At 40.9% G+C, this 22,712-nt stretch overlaps 1 protein-coding gene across 1 annotated transcript in view; it reads left to right on the top strand.

The window, feature by feature from the left end:
• The window catches only part of LOC115143939 (proline-rich protein 12-like), a 53,449-nt gene extending 30,967 nt beyond the window's left edge, over positions 1-22,482 (top strand). Inside the window, 8 exon segments of the mRNA XM_029684418.2 lie at positions 29-145; positions 968-1,098; positions 3,302-3,756; positions 6,570-6,689; positions 12,842-12,939; positions 16,449-16,580; positions 20,006-20,101; positions 20,973-22,482. Of these exon segments, the coding sequence (XP_029540278.2) occupies positions 29-145; positions 968-1,098; positions 3,302-3,756; positions 6,570-6,689; positions 12,842-12,939; positions 16,449-16,580; positions 20,006-20,101; positions 20,973-21,107 (1,284 nt within the window). The 3' untranslated portion in view covers positions 21,108-22,482.
• Positions 22,483-22,712: the final 230 nt, after the last annotated feature.

The raw sequence follows: 22,712 nt of genomic DNA, 5'->3' as shown, positions 1-22,712 counted from the left end.
ATTAAATCCCTCACCCCTCTTTCCCCAGCTGGCCCTGAAGACCGGTCGAGAACCTCCCCCCATCTGGAGGGTGCAGAAAGCCCTGCTGCAGAAGTTCAGCCCTGAGATTAAGAACGGACAGAGGCAGTTCTGTGCCACCAGCAACGTGAGTCAGTCGGTCTGTCCACCCGGCACAGTGGTACCCCATTTTTTTCCCCTCAAAGAATTTCTTGTCGCCGGACCTCACAACCTTAATCTGTAAATGTATATTTTTACATCAACATAGAACCATCAATTCATTGCGTTTTCATCTCAATAAATACATACACTCAATACGATTGTATTTTTCAAATGATCTTTCTCAGAAACTTTTGTATATTTTCCCATACAATAATCTGTACTCTTAATTTTGTGTTCCACTGACCCAACACATGAAGATCACTGCTCAATGTCAACACAGAATGCATGTTTCTGTCTATCAGCAGAGCGGGCATCGGCATCGGAAAATGTCTTAAACATTTCGTAAATGGAAATGAGCGTTGCATAGGACAAGTTCGGATAGTCTCTCTTCCAGTGCCTTTCCCACAATTACGTGCCTAAGGTTCCACTGACGTTCCACATGAAGATCACTGCTTTGCCCGACTGTGTGATTGTTGGTTTCAGGTCTTCTTAATTGCAGTCGCTGAGCATCTTACGAGTGCTATATCATATTAACGTGATTCCTGAGATCCAAAACTGTTCCTAGATCAGCATGCTGACTATTTTTCGTTTTGGATGATAAGAAATGGACAGTGGGAACCTGGTCCTTGGTCAACATTCCTACTCTGAGACACTATGAATATAGAACCAAATAAACTGCAGCACGACTGCAATAAAGATGACCTGGAAGAGACCCACTGATTTGTGTGGACACCAGGATGACTATCTGTTAAATAAGTAGCTATTAGGCATCCCAATAAACAAAATGGCTGCTCTTTCTTTTTCTTAGTATTTGGGCTACTTTGGTGACGCCAAGAGGCGATACCAGCGCCTGTACGTCAAGTTCCTGGAGAACATCAACAAGAAGGACTATGTGAGAGTGTGCTCTCGACGACCCTGGCACAGACCATCCGGACTGAGGTACCCATCTATACACCTATTTCCCGACTACGTCATGAAAAGTAGCATGCGTAGGTCTTCATCAGAAACGTAGCAGTGGATACGATCACATGCAACTTCAAATGCACCTCGTGCAAGTTAACACATAATCAGATGTTTATCGTCAAAGGATTGATTACCTAGCAAGCCAGTCAGTTAAGGTAAAATCACAAATCGAGCTAGATAAAGCCAGAACAATAATATACATTCCTATAGCCGTCGGTCTTGCGTGAAAATGGCTTTATTTTAGACATGTACAGTTGAAGTTGGAGGTTAACATACACCTTAGCCAAATACATTTAAACTCAGTTTTTCACAATTCCAGACATTTAATCCTAGTAAAAATTCCCTGTCTTAGGTCAGTTAGGATCATCACTTTATTTTAAGAATGTGAAATGTCAGAATAATAGTAGAGTGATTTATTTCAGCTTTTATTTCTTTCATCACATTCCCAGTGGGTCAGAAGTTTACAAACTCAATTAGCCTATTCCTCCTGACAGAGCTGGTGTAACTGAGTCAGGTTTGTAGGCCTCCTTGCTCGCACACACTTTCAGTTCTGGCAAGAAATTTAGGATAGGATTGAGGTCAGGCTTTGTGATGGCCACTCCAATACCTTGACTTTGTTGTCCTTAAGCTATTTTGCCATGACATAGGAAATATGCTTGGGGTCATTGTCCATTTGGAAGACCCATTTGCGACCAAGCTTGAACTTCCTGACTGATGTCTTGAGATGTTGCTTCAATATATCCACATAATTTTCTTTCCTCGTGAGGCCATCCATTTTGTGAAGTGTACCAGTCCCTCCTGCAGCAAAGAACCCACGCAACATGATGCTGCCACCCGTGTTCTTCACGGTTGGGATGATGTTCTTCTGCGTGTAAGCCTTCCCCTTTTTCCTCCAAACATAACGATGGTCATTATGGCCAAACAGTTCTATTTTTGTTTCATCAGACCAGAGGACTTTTCTCCAAAAAATGCGACAAAGTACGATCTTTGTTCCCATGTGCAGTTGCAAACAGTAGTCTGGCTTTTTTATGGGGGCTTCTTCCTTGCTGAGCGGCCTTTCAGGTTATGTCGATATAGGACTTGTTTTACATTGGATATAGATACTTTTGTACCTGTTTCCTCCAGCATCTTTACAAGATCCTTTGCTGTTGTTCTGGGATTGATTTGCACTTTTCACACCAAAGTACGTTCATCTCTAGGAGACAGAACGCGTCTCCTTCCTGAGCGGTATTACGTCTGCGTGATCCCATGGTGTTTATTCTTAAGTACTATTGTTTGTACAGATGAACGTGGTACCTTCAGGTGTTTTGGAAATTGCTCCCAAGGATGAACCAGACTTGTGGAGGTCAACTATTTTATTTCTGAGGTTTTGGCTGATTTCTTTTGATTTTCCCATGATGTCAAGCAAAGAGGCACTGAGTTTGAAGGTAGGCCTTGAAATACATCCACAGGTACACCTCCAATTGACTCAAATGATGTCAAATAGCCTATCAGAAGCTTCTAAAGCCATGACCTCATTTTCTGGAATTTTCCAAGCTGTTTAAAGGTACAGTCAACTTAGTGTATGTAAACTTCTGACCCACTGGAATTGTGATACAGTGAATAAGTGAAATAATCTGTCTGTAACAATTGTTGGAAAAATTACTTGTGTCATGCACAAAGTAGATGTCCTAACCGACTTGCCAAAACTTTATTTTGTTAACAAGAAATGTGTGGAGTGGTTGAAAAACTAGTTTTAATGACTCCAACCTAAGTGTGTGTAAACTTCCGACTTCAACTGTACATTGTATATGCCTTCACTTCTCAAAGGGTTTCTTCCACCTTGTCATTGAACAGTTCATAGGACAGTGTTGTCCGAAATTGTATTACTTGCACCTTTTAAATATACATTTCAGAGTGTGCTGTCCTGTTTAATGTCCAAGGACAAGGCATAAGAGGAACATACTAGCCTAAAGAGCTAACATGGTGTTTGTACTTCCATCTAGCCATCCAGTGTTCCCAAAAATCTGAAGTAGCCAGCATTCTGAAAAAAGTTGCCAGCTAGGGGGGTGAGAGGGCATGACCCCCACAAAATTAGGGTTAGTAGTCATCTATTTGGTTGGAAGTGGGTGGTTATAGAACTGGGCATCTGAAATATGGTTGCTTTCTCTTTATTCAATTCTCTACTCTTCTTCAATAGGCAACAGGTCCTCCCCAAAATGGCGTCCCCGCCTCTCACCACCCAGACCCCGCCCCGAGCTGAGAAGGAGGAGAGGGAGCAGCGAGTGGCACCGGCGCGAGAGCCGGTGCAGCGTGAGCCCAGGGAGAGAACAAGGGCAAAGAACGAACAGCGAGAGAAGGAGAAGGCGGCTGCGGTAGTGAAAGAGGAGTTGGAGAAAGAGAAGCAGAGGGAGAAAGAGAAGAGGGTGCAGCCGTCTCAGAAGCCCGAGAAACGGGCCGCCACAGTGGCAACGACAGAACGAGGGAAGGAGAAGATAGGGGGAGTAGAGAAAGGGAAGACGGTAGAGCGCCCTCCCAAGTCGAAGCCAGCCAAGGTCAAAGCGGAACCTCTTCCGAAAAAGAGGAAGTGGCTGAAGGGGGTCCCCTCGTCGTCTGATTCCGACTCATCTGAGGAGGCAGCCAGCGAGGATGAGGGTAAGAAGCGTTTTTTTGCCTGTAGGGCCAGTTTCTTAGACACAGATTAAGCCTAGTCCAGGACTAAAACGCATTCTCAATGGAGATTCTCGGAGTAAAAAGCTATTTCCATTGTGAATGTAGCCTGTAATACTTTATTATTTTGTGAAGCAGTCTTGTACTGATTATTGATTGTTACACTATATAGTGCACTACTTTTGACCAGAGCCCTATGGGCCCCCGTAAAAAACTACTGCACTATAAAGGGATTACGGTGCCAATTGGAACGTAGTGCCTTCAAAGTATTCATACTCTTTGACTTATTCCACATTTTGTAGTTAAAGCCTGAATTCAAAATGGATTACATTTATATTTTTCTCACCCATCTATCTCCTCACAATACCTCATTATGAAAAAGTGAAAACATATTTTTAGAAATGTTTGCAAATTTCATTGAAAATGAAATGCAGAAATATCTGATTTACATAAGTATTCACACACACACAATACTTTGTATTAGCACCCTTTGGCAGTGACTAAAGCTTAGACTCTTTCTGGGTAAGAAAAACTCTCCAGTCCTTAACGATTACAAGCATACCCATAACATGATGCAGCCACCACTATGCTTGGAATTATGGAGAGAGGTACTCAGTAATGCGTTGTATTGGATTTGCCCCAAACAACAATTGAGGACAAAAAGTGAATTTCTTTGCCACATTTTTTGCAATATTATTTTAAATGTAGTGCCTTGTTACAAACAGGATTCATGTTTTCGAATATTTTTGTTCTGTACAAGCTTCATTCTTTTCACTCTGTCAATTAGGTTAGTAATTGTGGAGTAACAACAATGTTGTTGATCCATCCTCAGTTTTCTCTTATCATAGCCATTCAACACTGTAGTTGTTTTAAAGTCACCATTGGCTTCATGCTGAAATCCCGAAGCGGTTTCCTTCCTCTCCAGCAACTGAGTTAGGAAGGACACCTGTATTTTTGTCGTGACTGGGTGTATTGATACACCATCCAAAGTGTAATTAGTAACTTCACCATACTCAAACAGATATTAATTGTCTGCTTATACAAATTTTACTCATCTACCAAAAGGTGCCCTTCTTTGCGAGGCATTGGAAAACCTCCCTGGTCTTTGTGGTTGTATCTGTTTGAAATTCACTGCTCGACTGAGAAACCTTAAAATTATCTGTGTGTGCGTGGTACAGATATGAGTTAGTCATTCAACATTTATGTTAAACACTATTATTGCATTGGCTTCATGGTGAAATCCCTGAGCGGTTTCCTTCGTCTCCGGCAACTGAGTTAGAAAGGACGCCTGTATATTTGTAGTGACTGGGTTAGGCTTGCCATAACAAAAGGGATTGAATACTTATTTACTCTAGACATTTAAGCTTTACATTTTTTTCAAAACACATAATTTCACTTCATGGGGTTTTGTGTGTAGGCCAGTGACAAAAATCTAAATTTAATCCATTTTAAATTCAGGCTGTAACACAACAAAATATGGAACAAGTCAAGGGGTGTGAATATATCTGTTTGGGTGCGCCAGGCAGTGAATAGAAGGGAAGGTGAAAAGAGAAGCTTTCAGGAATGTATTTGGCAAATAGGTCGAGCTGTGTGTGTAGGGTTGTCACGATAATATGGAGTTTAAACAAATGTGACACTGGGTTACAACTAGAGGTCGACTGATTAATCGTAATGGCAGATTTAATTTAGGGCCAATTTCAATCTTGGACAGTTAACTCGTCCAACGCTCTAAACACCTGCTTCTCGTTGCACTCCACGAGGAGACTGCCTGTTACGTTACGCGAATGCAGTAAGCCAAGGTAAGTTGCTATCTAGCATTAAACTTTTCTTATAAAAAACAATCAATCAATCATAATCACTAGTTAACTACACATGGTTGATGATATTACTAGATATTATCTAGCGTGTCCTGCGTTGCATATAATCTGACTGAGCATACAAGTATCTGACTGAGCGGTGGTAGGCAGAAGCAGGTGCGTAAGCATTCATTCAAACAGCACTTTTGTGCATTTTGCCAGCAGCTCTTCGTTGTGCGTCAAGCATTGCACTGTTTATGACTTCAAGCCTATCAACTCCCGAGATGAGGCTGGTGTAACCGAAGTGAAATGGCTGGCTAGTTAGCGCACGCCAGTAGCGTTTCAAACGTCACTCGCTCTGAGACTTGGAGTGGTTGTTCCCCTTGCTCTGCATGGGTAACGATGCTTCGAGGGTGGCTGTTGTCGTTGTGTTCCTGGTTCGAGCCCAGGGAAGAGCGAGGAGAGGGACGGATGCTATACTGTTACACTGGCAATACTAAAGTGCCAATAAGAACATCCAATAGTCATAGATATATTAAATACAAATCGTATAGAGAGAAATAGTCCTATAATTCCTGTAATGACTACAACCTAAAACTTCTTACCTGGGAACATTGAAGACTCATGTTAAAAGGAACCACCAGCTTTCATATGTTCTCATGTTTTGAGCAAGGAACTTAAACGTTAGCTTTTTTACATGGCACATATTGTACTTTTACTTCTCCAACACTTTGTTTTTGCATTATTTAAACCAAATTGAACATGTTTCATTATTTATTTGAGGCTAAATTGATTTCATTTATGTATTATATTAAGTTAAAACAAGTGTTCATTTAGTATTGTTGTAAAAAATTGACCGATTTAATCGGTATCGGCGTTGAAAAATCCTATTCGGTCGACCACTAGTTACAACATAACATACATAAGAAACCATTATGCCTGTTTTTTCTGCTACAGGTATTGTGACAACCCTGTGTGTGTGTGTGTGTAACCTCTATGCAGTGACAGTGCAAGGCAGGGTGAACAACCGGGCAATGCGGGAGATGTTCAGGAGCTATGTGGAGATGCTGGTCAGCACGGCCCTGGATCCCGACATGATCCAAGCCCTGGAGGATACAGAAGGTGAGCACTCAACACACACACACACACACATGCACACACACACGGCCCTTGACCTCGACATGATCCAAACCCTGGAGGACACAGACGGTGGGAGCAGAACATCACACAATACACAAACAGCCCTGAGGGGTGAACCACGAAGCTGGATAGAGAAGTTACTGTGCTTACTTTTGGTCAATTCCTTGTTTAACTTGGGATAACCGTTGCCATGAAGGTGGCTCACCTTTTACTACATTTCTATGACAACGAATGCTTTAGCTTTAACCTGCTAACTCTTCATCCTGAATCAAGTGTTTAAGGTTTGAGTTGAGGACCATTCAAATTAGATTCCATCACTCTCGCAAAAAATGGGCCATCTTCTCCGGACCATATTTGAGGAAGATGACTGATTTTTAAAATATTTTTATTAGTCAGGTGTTCTTTTGTAACTAAAAATAGTCATATTAAAATACATGCATTTGAAACTTCATGCGCTGTAAAACTTCCTATGACCTATCAATATTATAATTATTTTAATTAAGAGCGGGGGGAAAGGACATTGATAAGCACACCAAAGACCACATTAATAATATAATTCATGAAATAATGATGGCACTTCTAATAGCCTATTTCCCACCATATCTTGCTGAATTTGCAGGGGAACCTGTCTTTCATTTAAATTTCGTAAAATGAGTGACTGGCGGGTGAATGGCACGACAATGGTCCTCAGGATCTCGTCACGGTATCTTTCCTCGATCAAATTGGCATCGATAAAATGCAATTTGTTCATTGTCCATAGCTTATGCCTGCCCATACCATAACCCCACCGCCTCCATGGGGCACTCTGTTCAGAACGTTGACATCAGCAAACCGCTCGCCCACACAACACCATACAAGCTGTCTGCCATCTTCCCGGTACAGTTTAAACCGGGACCCATCCGTGAAGAGAACACTTCTCCAGCGTGCCTGTGGCCATCAAAGGTGAGCATTTACCCACTAATGTCAGTTATGACGCCGAACTGCAGTGATGTCAAGACCCTGGTGAGGACGACAAGCAAGCATATGAGCTTCCCTGAGACGGTTTCTGACAGTGTGCAGAAATGATTCGGTTGTGCGATCCCACAGTTTCATCTGCTGTCCGGGTGGAAGTCCTGGGCTGACGTGGTTACTCGTGGTCTGTGGTTGTGAGGCCAGTTGGATGTACTGCAAATTCTCTAAAACGAGAGGTGGCTTATGGTAGTGAAATGAACATTCGGGTAAACATTCCTGCAGTCAGCATGCCAATTGCACACTCCCTCAACTTGAGACATCTGTTGCATTGTGTTGTGACAAAACTGTACATTTTCGTGGCCTTTCATTGTTCCCAGCACAAGGTGCACCTGTGCAATGATCATGCTGTTTAATCAGCTTCTTGATATGCCACACTTGTCAGGTGGATGGATTATTTTGGCAAAGGAGAAATGCTCACTAACAGGGATGTAAACAAATTTGTGCTAATTTTTATGTGTTGAAAAATATCTGCAGTCTTTTTTTATTTCAGCTCATAAAACACAAGTTGTGTTTTTATATTTTTGGTCAGTGTATTTAAGAGAAGCTGAACAGTGCTTTTTGTTGCTGATATTTATTATTTAGGATAATATTCAGCCTATTATTCAAAATACTTTAATATTTTTGTTATTTAGCTACTCATTTCAAATGGTTGAAACTAAAGAACTAATACAGTTGAGATTGTAATCAGGGGTTTGGAAAATGTATTTTTTGTTTACAATGAAAGGTAAAGTTACCCAGAAGGATTTTGACATAACGCTGGGAACTTTGTCCATGTCAATTTAATGTGAGTGACACTTTTCTGAATAAAGTTGAGTTGGGGAAAATTTTTATTATGCCTTCCTTTGCAGTCTTTTGCTGGATCCACCTGGTAACCAAATGACTTAGGCTAATATATTATGGACATTTCTTTGAAATTATGTAAAAAAGGCAGAGAGTAACTGCGCACCTTCCAAATTTTTTTTAAAATCAGTATTGCAAAAAAATAATTTTATCGTGATATGGATTTTTGTCAATATCGTCATAGTTTATTCTGTCGTCTCTTTCCCTGTCTCCTGTTGCAGCTCCTTCCCACACACAAAAAGCTTTGCAGCGCACTCAAGCTGTGCAGTTCCCACTGTTAGATTCAAAATAAGCATGCTGCTCTGTTAGGTCAAATGCAGTTAACCGATTGTTCCAAACAAGAACAATGCTGCTTTCCACTTTGCTTCTTAAATGCCATTCTACTTCTATGATTCCAACAGTAGACTAGTGTTTCGATCTATATCGCAAATCAGACCGCTATATTTGATAAAAGAAATAGCAATTAGATTTTTTTGTAGCCCTAGCCTAGCTCATGTTCATTTGGCTCCAAATGGAAGAAATTGGACTGAAATGTGTAGGGACAATTTGTAACTGTTCTCGGCGTGTCCTAATGAACACGGACAGCCCTGTTCAGGAGCGCTCAAAGTTACAGTGTTCAGATATGATGATCTGTCATGTCTGATCTATTCATAACATTTCACCTCATTCACCTCACATCCCAGTGGCATCCAGAGAGTTAAAGTTAGGATTTGTCCCGAACAGGTGCAGAAAGTCTAACTTACCCACCACCCTTTGGACAAACCCTAACTTTCCTATGCCCCTTGGGGCAGAGAAAGGTTCAACACTGACGCAATGGGCATTAATCTTGCAATACGTCAAAGTTTTTTGTCAAGCACAAGTTGCCTCATGCGTATCCCAAGTTGAGGGTTTGGCCCTAAGTCATCCTTGTTATGAGTTTGATGTAATTGATATAAAGGTACACTGTAGCCTGATTCACTCTAAAGACCCGAGCTGAACTGGGCTAGCCTGGTTACTCATTCACCGTAGCTGCTGGAACCATTCTAGAAAGGACAAGGCGAGAAGAAAGTATCTGAGTCAGCACAGTGTGATTTGGGTCGGCCATACAGTGTGAATAAGGTTAGGGATAGTTTCTGACCTTTTCCCTTGATTGTTTCGTGCTCATTTCTGAAAAGCAACTAGTGTTGTCATATCAGCTGTAACATGTCTGTAAAGAGTTTGATAAGGGAAGGCAGCGCCAAAATGTGCAACGTTCATTTGAATGGAAACAGTGCTGTTTTGAACGACCAGTTGAATGTTGTGATTGTGTTCGGTTTTGAGATTTAGGGTTGCAAAGGGTCGGAAATTTTACATGGGAAGTTAATCCCTGGAATTTTGCTTAAATTATAACAGTGGGATACACATAAGGCAATTCTAGGTCTTGTGGCATATTTTGGTTAAACTATCCCCAATTCAATGGAATTGCAACCCTCTGCATGCACAGTGCATTCTTTCATCACATGTACAGCTGATTCTCAAGATCTTGCACACTAATGAGATGCTATTGAGCCCACACTTATTACACTGTCTGAGGCAAGGACTACATGCTTTCTGGTAAGTTTTGATTACAATACTGGGTGGGGTGAATATATTTTATACGACATGCATGATTGGTTTTGTGAACTAGTAAATAGTAGCCTTCAGCTAAGTGTTTAAGTCATTTATAACTTGTTAGTTGTTGCCACCATGTGGGTTTTAGCTTGCTTGAGCCTGCTAACTGAGTGTTAATTCACCTGTTTCCATACATGTTTCATAAAAAAATAAATATACAAAGGAGTTGTTTCATCTAACTGCTTAACTTTTTATCTGTACATATATTTGTTACCTGTTTTTTTTTTTTTTTTTTTTCTTTACAGGAAAATGCCACGGGCACTATCTGATGTGTAGAGACATTTCACTGCAGCTAATGTAGAAGGAAAAGCTGTGTACATTTGCAAATACTGTGCCAAATCATATGTGAAGAATGCAACAAATATGCATAATCATCTGGCCAAGTGTGTAAAGTTCCCTCTGCGCTCACAACAACCAACCTCTGACAAAAGTCCCTCTACTTCTATTCGAGGTGAAAATGATGACTCAGACACCTTATCGATAGCAACAGCTCATGGTCCTCCTGGAATCAGATGTTTTTTTTTACTCAATGGAGGAAAGTTGTCAGAGAAATACTGATGAATGTCTTGCTCGAGCTGTGTATGCAACTTGTTCACCTCTGCTCACAGGCAATGTGTATTGTAAGAGATTTGTGAATGTTCTTCGCCCAGCATACACTCCTCCAACAAGACATGCTTTAACAACTCATATGCTGGACGCAGAGTTCAACAGAGTTCAACAGAGTTCAACAGAGTTCAACAGAGTTCAACAGAGTTCAACAGAGTTCAACAGAGTTCAAGCAAATGATAGAGAAAGCAGACTGTATTGCAATCATCAATTATGGGTGGTCGAATGTTCGTGGGCAAGGAATAATTAACTACATCATCTCCACCCCTCACCCAGTATTCTACAAGAGCACAGACACAAGGGACAACACACACCGGTCTCTACATTGCAGATTATTTGAAGGCAGTTGTCAATGAGCTTGGACAACAGAAGGTATTTGCACTGGTGACTGACAATTCTGCGAACATGAAGACTGGTTGGTCTAAAGTGGAGGAGTCCTACCCTCATAGCACACCCATTGGCTGTGCTGCTCATGCATTGAATCTGCTCCTCAAGGACATCATGTCACTGAAAACAATGGATACACTACAAGAGAGCCAATGAAATGGTTAGGTATGTGAAGGGTCATCTAGTTATTGCAGCTATCTACCTCACCAAGCAAAGTGGGAAGAGTAAGAACACCACATTGAAGCTGCCCAGCAACACCCGTTGGGATGGTGTTGTCGTCATGACAGTCTCCTGGAGGGGAAGGAGTTTCTCCAAGCTGTATCAGTCTGCCGATATGGACAGCCCCTTCAAGCGGATCCTCCTGGATGATGTATTTTGGGAGAGAGTGGTAAGCAGCCTGAAACCTATAGCAGTAGCCATTGCACGGATTGAGGGAGACAATGCCATCCTGTCTGATGTTCAGACTCTGCTTGCAGATGTAAGAGAAGAAATCCGTACTGCCTTGCCCATTTCACTGGTGTTCTAAGCAGAGGAAACTGCAGTTCTGAAATTATCAAAAAGCGTGAAGACTTCTGCCTGAAGCCCATAAACAATGCATACATGTTGGACCACAAATATGCTGGCAAGAGCATCCTGTCTGGTGCAGAGATCAACCAGGCCTATGGTGTTATCACTACATGGCTCGCCACCTTGGCAGTCGTGACAATATATCTCATCAGCCACCTGGTGGGAGGGATTTTGTGGATCTGAGACTCTTTCCCCTGTTGCCTCCATCATTCAAATCCCACCAACATCAGCTGCCTCAGAGCGCAACTGGTCTTTGTTTGGGAACACACACCAAAGCACGCAACAGGCTGACCAAAACAAGGGTTGAAAAATTGGTGGCCATAGGGCAAATTTGAGGCTTTTTGAGGCTGACAACGAGCCATTCTCAACAAGGTTAGAAAGTGACTGAAGATGAGGCCTCCGAGTCCAATGTTCAAGAGGTGGACATTGAGGAGGTCCATGGAGAAAACATGGAAGCCTGAGAGGAAGACAACCAAAGTTTTAGTTTCTAGACTATCGTTTTACAGATATATGTTGAAAATGTTTTTGGTAGATGCGATGGATCATTGGGTATCATTCAATATTCCCTTTGTTGTTGTTCAGTGAAGTCATCCCATGTGAAGAGTCAACTAATTTAATTAAAGTTCAATTCGTAGCTAAAAATGTTTTTTTTTTTTTTTTTTTCTATTGGAAGGATTTAATTATTTTCAATTATGTCTACTTATGATAAGGTTAAAGGTTTATGTTTCTGTCTCCATATGATATGGTAAATATAGCCAATGCAAAAACCATCTAAATTTTAAATGGTATTAATATTAATTTGCATATATTCCCACGGAAAGTTTCCATCTCTGAATATTCCCCAAAATGTGCAACCCTACACCCATATTGATCAGGCCACACACACCAAACAGGAGCAAACATACCTTGAGGAATGTTGAACAGTGCACAGCATTGTGGGAAAGCGTTAGGTTCAGTACAAACCGTTCTGCAATGTAGCAAAACATTTCATCAACTGAATATGCCCCTGGTTAGCCTCCCCAGGTTTGGAATGATTGACAGTCATTTGAAACATATCCATTTAATCAGGCTTTCCTCTCCATTGGTTCCCTCAGATGAGCTGTACCTCCCTGGAATGAGGAAGATTGATGGCATCATCGTGGAACAGAAGAGGAGACTGATGAGGAGAGTAAACATGAGTACTCAGCACCAGGTAACCTGCTCTGAATATACTGTAAATGTATATATTCTGAACAAAAATACAAAAGCAACATGCCACAATTTCAAAGGTTTTACTGAGTTACAGTTCATATAAGAAAATCAGTCAATAAAAATAACAAATTGGCCCTAATCTATAGTTTTTACTGTGGCTTGCGAAAGTATTCACCCCCTTGGCATTTTTTGTTGCCTTTACAACCCCCCCCAAAATCTATTTTAATTCCAGGTTGTATCATTTGATTTACACAGCATGCCTACCACTTTCTTAATGACCCCTAACCTTTGAACGGTAGTGGGCAAGAATACATGCACGCACACACTTTGAAGAATCTAAAATATATTTGGATTTGTTTAACATTTAAAAAAAAAAAGTTATTATATGATGCCATGTGCGTTATTTCATAGTTTTAATGTCTTCACTATTATTCTACAATGTAGAAAATAGTAAATATATAAAACCCTTGAATGTGTAGGTGTTCTAAAACGAGTGAGTATTTAAAAAAATATATATATATGTTTACAGTTGAAGTCGGAAGTTGACATACACCTGACATACACCTTAGCCAAATAGATTTAAACTGTTTTTCACAATTCCAGACATTTAATCCCAGTAAAAAAAAATCATGTTTTATGTCAGTTAAGATCACCACTTTATTTTAAGAATGTGAAATGTCAGAATATTTTATTTCTTTCATCACATTCCCAGTGGGTCAGAAGTTTACATACACTCAATTAGTATTTTAGCATTGCCTTTAAATTGTTTAACTTGTGTCAAATGTTTTGGGTTGCCTTCCACAAGCTTCTCACAATAAGTTGGGTGAATCTTGGCCCGTTCCTCCTCACAGAGCTGGTGTAACTGAGTCAGGTTTGTAGGCCTCCTTGCTCGCACATGCTTTTTCACTTCTGCCAACAAATTTTCTATGGGATTGAGGTTGAGGCTTTGTGATGGCCACTCCAATACCTTGACTTTGTTGTCCTTAGGCCATTTTGCCACAACTTTGGAAGTATGCTTGGGGTCATTGTCCATTTAGAAGATCCATTTGCGACTAAGCTTTAACTTCCTGGCTGATGTCTTGAGATGTTGCTTCAATATATACACATCATTTTCCTTTCCTCATGATGCCATCTATTTGTGAAGTGCACCAGTCCCTCCTGCAGCAAAGCACCCCCACAACATGATGCTGCCACCCGCGTTCTTCACGGTTGGGATGGTGTTCTTCGGCTTGCAAGCTTCCTCCTTTTCCTCGAAACATAAAGATGGTCATTATGGCCAAACAGTTCTATTTTTGTTTCATCAGACCAGAGGACATTTTTCCTAAAAGTTCCAAACTGTAGTCTGGCTTTTTTATGGCGGTTTTGGAGCAGTGGCTTCTTCCTTGCTGTGCGGCCTTTCAGGTAATGTTGATATAGGACTCGTTTTACTGTGGATATAGATACTTTTGTACCTGTTTCCCCCAGCATCTTCACAAGGTCCTTTGCTGTTGTTCTGGGATTGATTTGCACTTCACACACCAAAGTACGTTCATCTCTAGGAGACAAAGGTGTCTCCTTCCTGAGCGGTGTGACGGCTGCCTGGTCCCATGGTGTTTATACTTGCGTACTATTGTTTGTACAGATGAGCGTGGTACCTTCAGGCGTTTGGAAATTGCTCCCAAGGATGAACCAGACTTGTAGAGGTCTACAATATTTTTTCTGAAGTCTTGTTTGATTTCTTTTGATTTTCCCATGATGTCAAGCAAAGAGGCACTGAGTTTGAAGGTAGGCCTTGAAATGCATCCACAGGTACACCTCCCACGGACTCAAATTATGTCAATGATGCCTATCAGAAGCTTCTAAAGCCATGACATTTTCTGGAATTTTCCAAGCTGTTTAAAGGCACAGTCAACTTAGTGTATGTAAACTTCTGACCCACTGGAATTGTAATACAGTGAAAAACTACTTGTGTCATGCACAAAGTAGAGGTCCTAACTGTCTTGCCAAAACTAAAATTTGTTAACAAGAAATGTGTGGAGTGATTTAAAAATGAGTTTTATTGACTCCAACCCAAGTGTATGTAAACTTCCGACTTCAACTGTGTGTGTGTGTGTATTCAAAGTGCACACTCTTGGCATTCTCTCAACCAGATTAATGAGGTAGTCACCTGGAATGCATTTAAATTAACAGGTGCGCCTTAAGTTAATTTGTGGAATTTATTTACTTCATTACTTTAATGATGGACCAACACATTACGTGATTGACGGCTTTAATGATGGACCAACACATTACATGATTGACGGCTTTAATGATGGACCAACACATTACATGATTGACGGCTTTAATGATGGACCAACACATTACATGATTGACGGCTTTAATGATGGACCAACACATTACATGATTGACGGCTTTAATGATGCACCAGCAGATTATAGGTCAGTCAAAACGGAAAATGTCAAGAACTTTGAAAGTTTCTTGAAGTGCCGTTGCAAAAACCATCAAGCGCTATGATGAAACGGTCTCTCATGAGGACCGCCACAGGAAAGAAAGACCCAGAGTTACATCTGCTGCAGAGGATAAGTTCATTGGAATTACCAGCCTCAGAAATTGCAGCTCAAATGAATGCTTCACAGAGTTCAAGTAACAGACACATTTCAAAATCAAGTGTTCAGAGGAGACTGTGTGAATCAGGCCTTCATGGTTGAATTCCTGCAAAGAAACCACTACTAAAGGACACCAATAAGAAGAAGAGACTTGCTTGGGCCAAGAAACACGAGCAACGGACATTATACCCATGGACATCTGTCCTTTGGTCTGATGAGTCCAAATTTGAGATTTTTGGTTCCAACCGCCATATCTTTGTGAGGCGCAGAGTAGGTGAACGGATGATCTCTGCATCAATTGTTCCCACGTGAAGCATGGGGAGGTGTGGAGGTGCTTTGCTGGTGATTTTTTTTTTTGAGTTCAAGGCGCACTTAACCAGCATGGCTACCACAGCATTCTGCAGCGGTACGCCATCCCATCTGGTTTGCTCTTAGTCCCACTATCATTTGTTTTTCAACAGGACAATGACCCAAAATATACCAGGCTGTGTAAGGGCTATTTGACCAAGGAGAGTGTCATCTGATGCAGCACTGCATCAATCATCAAACCTCAACCCAATTTGAGATGGTTTGGGATAAGTTGGACCGCAGAGTGAAGGAAAAGCAGCCAACAAGTGCTCAGCATTTGTGGGAGCTCCTTTAAGACGGAAGGAAAATCATTCCTCAAGAAGGTGGTTGAGAGAATGCCAAGAGTGTGCAAAGCTGTCAAGGCAAAGGGTGGCTAATTTGAAGAATCTCAAATCTAAAATATTTTTTGATTTGTTTAACACCCTTTTTGGTTACTACATGATTCCATGTGTTTTGATGTCTTCACTATTATTCTAGTGTAGACAATAGTTAAAATAACTACTCATTCAAGAGTTTTTCTTTATGTCCAGACCTTTGACTGGTTGTGTGTGGTGTTTCCTTCCATTTTCTCTCGTAGGAGACCCTGCACATGTATCCTCATATGGCGGCAGACCCCCTGGATTCAGGAGCTGTGTGGATGCGGCTCAGTGGGGAGGGCTACAACCGCAAGACCCTTAACAGAGTCAAGAAGAGCCTACCCAAACCACAGGTGTGTGTTTGTCGGCAGTTCTGATGTGGGTGGTTTTGCATACCAAATATGCCAGATGTTGTTGTGGGGGGAGGCCAGAGGGAGTTGCTCATTGTGGAGGTGGGTGGCTCTTTTGATTCCTATATGGAGCAGACCTTTGTTGCCAAGTTGCTGAATTATCACCCGCCTTGATTACCAGTAGAGATGTGACAAATGGAAAACATTTATTTTTAAACTGCTTAAACTGCTTTATCGGTTTATCGATAGAAATTCATGAAAGTATTGCCACACAGGACTTTGCTGTTGTCGCTTGCCTTTCTCAGCCATTTTTCCAACTCTTACCGACGATGACGTAGTGGTGGAGTCATCTCCAAAATAATTGATTCCCTGACTCCTTGCACGTCGCCTTCCGACGTCAACTCCCAGTATTTGTTTAACAGAGGAGGCAAATCTAGATGCTGTACTTTCGAGAACATAAACACTCGCATCTTTCATAGCGAGCTAGCGAGGAACGGAGAGAGGGGAGGGTCACGATAGAGTGAGGTCGGCCACCAGGCAGACATTCAGAACCGTGCACTAGGCCTGTCTATTGGCAATCAACAGCTGTATCTCACAGTTTCTATGTCACAATGTCTCTCAACTTCTGTAAAGCGGGGCCTATCATCAATGAATAGGCTAGGATATTGAGATACAACATTTCACACACAGTATGTGTGCAGGTTCGCTTCACGCTTTTCACAGCCTGGTTGCCATGGGACCTAAACAGCGGAGAAGTTGAGCCTCGCGCGTCAACCCTTTTAGTAATTGCGGAAATTGACTCACTATGTTTACTTTCTGCATCTACGTACATTAAAAAAAATTGGGTTAGGGATTCTTTTTAACGTTAAGGATCCCAATTTTGTTGAAACGTTCAAATCAAACTTTATTTGTCACATGCGCCGTGAAATGCTTACTTACAAGCCCTTAACCAACAATGCAGTTCAAGAACGAGTTAAGAAAATATTTACCAAATAAACTAAAGTAACACAATAACAAGAACGAGGCTATATATAGGTGGTACCACTACTGAGTCAATGTGCAGGGGTACAGGTTAGTCGAGGTAATTTGTACACCAGTTACCAGTGCAAAGTTGTGGTACTGATATTTGGGAGCCTCGGCCGTGTACATAGGCTTGACAGTGCATGGCCTTCAGATTGCAGGCCTGCATAAGACCGACAAAGCAGCTAGCTAGATACTGCTCCGTGTCAGCTGTCATGGGCAGCTAAGCTGTATTGGAAATGTGCGTTTCTGTATCCCTGAGTGTCCATATACATTGACTCCAGAAAGTATTCTCAACCCTAGACTTCTTTCAGATTTTGTTGTTCTAGCCTGAATTTAAAATGGATTCATTTGATATTTTGTGTCATGGCCAACACACAATATCCCCATAATGGTAAAATGGAGTTACGTTTTTAGAATCTTTTACAAATTAATTAAAAATGAAAAGCTGAAATGTATTCAATTGCTTTGTTATGGCAAGCCTAAATAAGTTCAGGAGTAGAAATGTACGTAAATCACATAAGTTAGATGGACTCATTCTGTGTGCAATAATACTGTATTACATGATTTTTGAATGACTACCTCATCTCTACCCCACACACATACAATTATCTGTACGGTCCCTTAGTGGAGTAGTGAATTTCAAACAAAGGCCAGCGAGGGTTTTCCAATGCCTTGCTAAGATGGGCACTTATTGGTAGAAATAAAAAAAGCCGATATTGAATATCCTTTTGAGCATGGTGAAGATATGAATTACACGTTGGATGGTGTATCAATACAACCAGTCACTACAAAGATACAGGCGTCCTTCCTAACTCAGTTGCCGGAGCTGAAGGAAATTGCTCAGGGATTTTACCATGATGCCAATGCTGAATTTTAAAACAGAGTTGGATGGCTGTGATAGGAGAACACTGAGGATGGATCAACAACATTGTAGTTACTGCACAATACTAACCTAAATGACAGAGTGAGAAGAAGGAAGCCTGTACAGAATACAAATATTCCAAAACATGGATCCTGTTTGCAATAAGGCAGAAAATGTGGATACAAAGCCTTATGTTTGGGGCAAATCCAACACTAAAACATCACTGAGTACCTCTCATCATATTTTCAAGCATGGTGGTGGGTGCATCATGATATGGGGTATGCTTGTCATCGGCAAGGACTATGGAGATTTTTTTAAAGATGAAAAGAAACCGAATAGAGCTAAGCACAAGCAAAATCCTGGAGGAAAACCGGGTTATCTGCTTTCCAACAGACACTGGGAGACAAATTCACCTTTCAGCAGGACAATAATGTAAAACACAAGGCCAAATATACACTAGAGTTGCTTACCAAGACGTCATTGAATGTTCCTGAGTGGCCGAGTTACAGTTTTGACTTCAATCGGCTTGAAAATCTATGGCAAGACTTGAACATGGCTGTCTAGCAATAATCAACACCCAGCTTGACTGAGCTTGAAAAATGTTTAAAAGAATCATGTGCAAATATTGTACAATCCAGGTGTGCAATGCTCTTAGAGACTTAGCCAGAAATACTCACAGCTGTAATCGCTGCCAACAGTGATTCTAACATGTTGGAGGCAGGGGTGTAATTTTCAATACATTTGCACAAAATAATAAAAACATTGTTGTACTTTGTCATTATGTGGTATTGTGTGTAGATGAGTGAGAGGAAAAACAATATATGTAATCAATTTTGAATTCAGTCCGTAATGCAACAAAATGTGGAATAAGTTGAGGGGTGTGGATAATTTCTGAAGGCACTGTTTGTCCGTTGAATTGTTTAAATTCTTCGACTGTAATTTGTGGATTCAAATCAAGTATTTGTGTGTATGTGTTTTTGAGGGGGCGGGTGTGTCTGTGGGTATTTGCAGTGAGTGGGTGTTTTGTGGTAACCTCTTGCTACAAGCAATCCCGTATCCGGGATCCTATTTATAGCCTCAAGCTCATTACCATCACGCAATGTTAACTATTCATGAAAATCGCAAATGAAATGAAATAAATATATTGGCTCTCAAGCTTAGCCTTTTGTTAACAACACTGTCATCTCAGATTTTCAAAATATGCTTTTGAACCATAGCTAAACAAGCATTTGTGTAAGAGTATTGAATTAGTTAGAATATGTTTTTCACATATCTATTCGATGATATATCATTCGTGGAAGTTTGGTTTCTCCTCTAAACCACATGGAAAAATGCATGCAGCTGGAGATTACCAGCGGCATTACCAACAATCAGTTCAACAGCTGCTAGGTTGCGTTGCCCATCTCTCCCATAAGTTGATAGTTTGTTTGTAGGTGTTTGCAGGTGTGCGTGTCATGTGCATTCTCATGTCGCACTGTTGAACCTTGATTATATAGGTGGATTTTATTCTCTCCAAATATTGTTTTTAATCTGTCTTCCCCAGGACCTTAAACTGTCAACAGAATCATGTCGGATCTACAGCCTCTATCACTCCCTGCATCATTATAAATATCATACTTTCTTACACTGCAAGAAAGAGGTAAGGACATGTATTTTATATTATTGTAATAGATACACCTATTTGATATATATTTCTCTTGTTGATATTGTATCAAGAACAGTTATTTGTGTCTCCCCTACTGTGGTTTATTTAAATATTGTTTCAATTTACCCAGCAGAAATATTACCCAAATGTATTTTATTATTTTATCCTTGCTTAAACACACCAGATATATTGTGGTTTAAATCCCCTGCTGACATAGAGTAAATTATTTGCTAATCAACAATGGTTGATAGGAATTCTAAATATTGTCTTTATATTAACGCTGTCAAACAAACAAAAATAATTGCATGATCTTTCAGCAGTTAATCACGATTTAATTGCAATTTTTGAAATTGCTCAAATTTGGCTCTAAAAAGCAAGGCATTCATTGAGTTACAGGCATACTATACTTTGATTGCAAGGGCTAGAAACACACAATTATCTGTATCAGAAACAAAATGCTCTCAATGTTTAAGTAGGCTTACTCCCTCGTATCAATGTTCTCGAAGTTTAAGACTTGCACATAGTCACACACGCACTGCACTGTTAAAGCTTCAGCTATTCTAAATGAGTGTTCTCCCAATTTCTGAAACGAGGAGCATATCAACGTGTCCAACTATGTTGTCAGTTCTACAGAAGACAACCGATCAGCCAGGCCTAGGTTATCCATGTTCTTCAACATGAACTAGTTACAAGCTGAAATGCGTTAACACATAAACCTTGACAGCCCTAGTTTATATTAATATTGTGTTTGCCAGCATAGATAATGTTTATTCCATGGTTAGACACACCATAGCCTTGACACATGTACTGTTACCATAGTCTAAATATACTGTATATTGTGTTTATATTTGTGTTTCCCTGGCAGACCAACACTATAGAGCAGGCAGCTGAGGACCCTGGGCAGGAGGAGGTGGTGCAGCAGTGTATGGCCAACCAGGGCTGGCTGGACACCCTCTTCAACTCCTTCATCGAGCTGCTCACACTCAGCGCCAAGGCCTGAGCGACAGACAGAGGGGATGGAAGACAGAAAGAAAAGAGAAAGCGAAAGAACAAAAGGCACAGAAACTAGGCCCCGGGAACGGTGAGGTGGGCGAACAAGGGGAACGAGGTAAGAGGTCCCATCCCACCTGGAGTCGTGTGGGTCCGACGGACAACTTGAAACTCGAGGAACAAGAGGGTCGGTAGGTGTGACCTTGGAGAGTGACCTCTTTAGTTCATTGACAAAAATATAGCAATTAATTGACTTGACCTTGAGAATGGATGATGACCCCACAGGAGCTGGTGTTGTACCTGATTGGTCAAGAAGACACTGACCAATCAGGAGGCAAAGACCAAGGTGAGAAAATACACCGAAGGCAGAAGGAGGAGCTATTGCACCTAGTCACGTGGATTGCCTCACAGACATCGTAAAACTGTGCGTCAGACAGAAACGTTTCGGAGAATCTATTACGGTCTGTTTTTACATAAATGATTTGTTTTTAAACATTGCATTAGAGGAGTGCAGTGAGCAGTGTGAATATATGGCTTGTCTGTGGAAAGGATGCAACATAACGGTGTTAATTCTCTCACTCGTTCTATGCGACAGTAGGCAGCGGCACCGGTGAGCTATGTGATAATATATAAACCCATTTAAATTATTTATATGAGGAGGATTTTAACAAACTCTCACAAGTGCTGGGATGCCGCCTTAGCATTAACATTTTTCACGTTAAACGTTCAATTGTACGTACACCCACATATCCGAGCTGTCTTATTTTTTTCTTTGACACAAAAGATGGGTGGATGAGACGGAAACGTGGCATCAACTTTGTCTGTAGAGAATGGGTATATTTAAAACCGACATTGTAGTGCTTTAGTTCGTCAGAATCATGCAGCTGTAAAGCGAAACATTATCAAGTTCCCTTACAGGAATGGTTATAAATTAGTAATATTTAAAGAGAAAATGGTCATTTCATTTTTATGTCTGATGTTTTGCATATTACGATGATATATTTTGGGGGGGGTGAACATTTTTCCTTGGAAAGACAGTCTGTAAATATTGTACAGTTCTTGACAAATCTTTGTTTATACATTAGATACTCAGCGAAATGTTTTGCCACGAGCAGCATCGCAGATATTGAGATGAGTGAGATGCAAGACTTCTCTCTGTCATATACAGTATCTGAGCATGTGAACGGGTTCGCTTCACACTGTTGCAGCCTGGTAGCCACGGGACCAAAACAGTGGAGAAGTTGAGCCTCGCGCTTCAACCCTTTTAGTTGGTGCGGAAATTGACCCACTATGCTGTTTACTTTCTGCATCCACGTCATAATCGCTGAGTCTACCTTAAATAAGTCTCCTGTATTTGAAACACAAATAAAAACGGCAAAGAACAATTTGTTGTTGAAGTCCATTAATGTATATGAAATAGATTAGATTACAGAAGGGAAGTTACACAGAGCTGTTGGTGACGTAGAAGCTGGAAAAAGAAATTGAAGACACAGCATTTTTGCTCATGGGGCATTTAATCCAGGTATAACATACGGCGACTTTCCTCGTACAACCTGTTAAGCGAAACACGACATGTGCTATCTACTTGCGCATGTCCTGATTGTGCATGCCCAAC

Source organism: Oncorhynchus nerka, linkage group LG16 (assembly GCF_034236695.1).
Source record: "Oncorhynchus nerka isolate Pitt River linkage group LG16, Oner_Uvic_2.0, whole genome shotgun sequence".
Classification (NCBI taxonomy): Eukaryota; Metazoa; Chordata; class Actinopteri; order Salmoniformes; family Salmonidae; genus Oncorhynchus; species Oncorhynchus nerka.
This window is presented reverse-complemented; position numbering and strand designations above follow the sequence as displayed.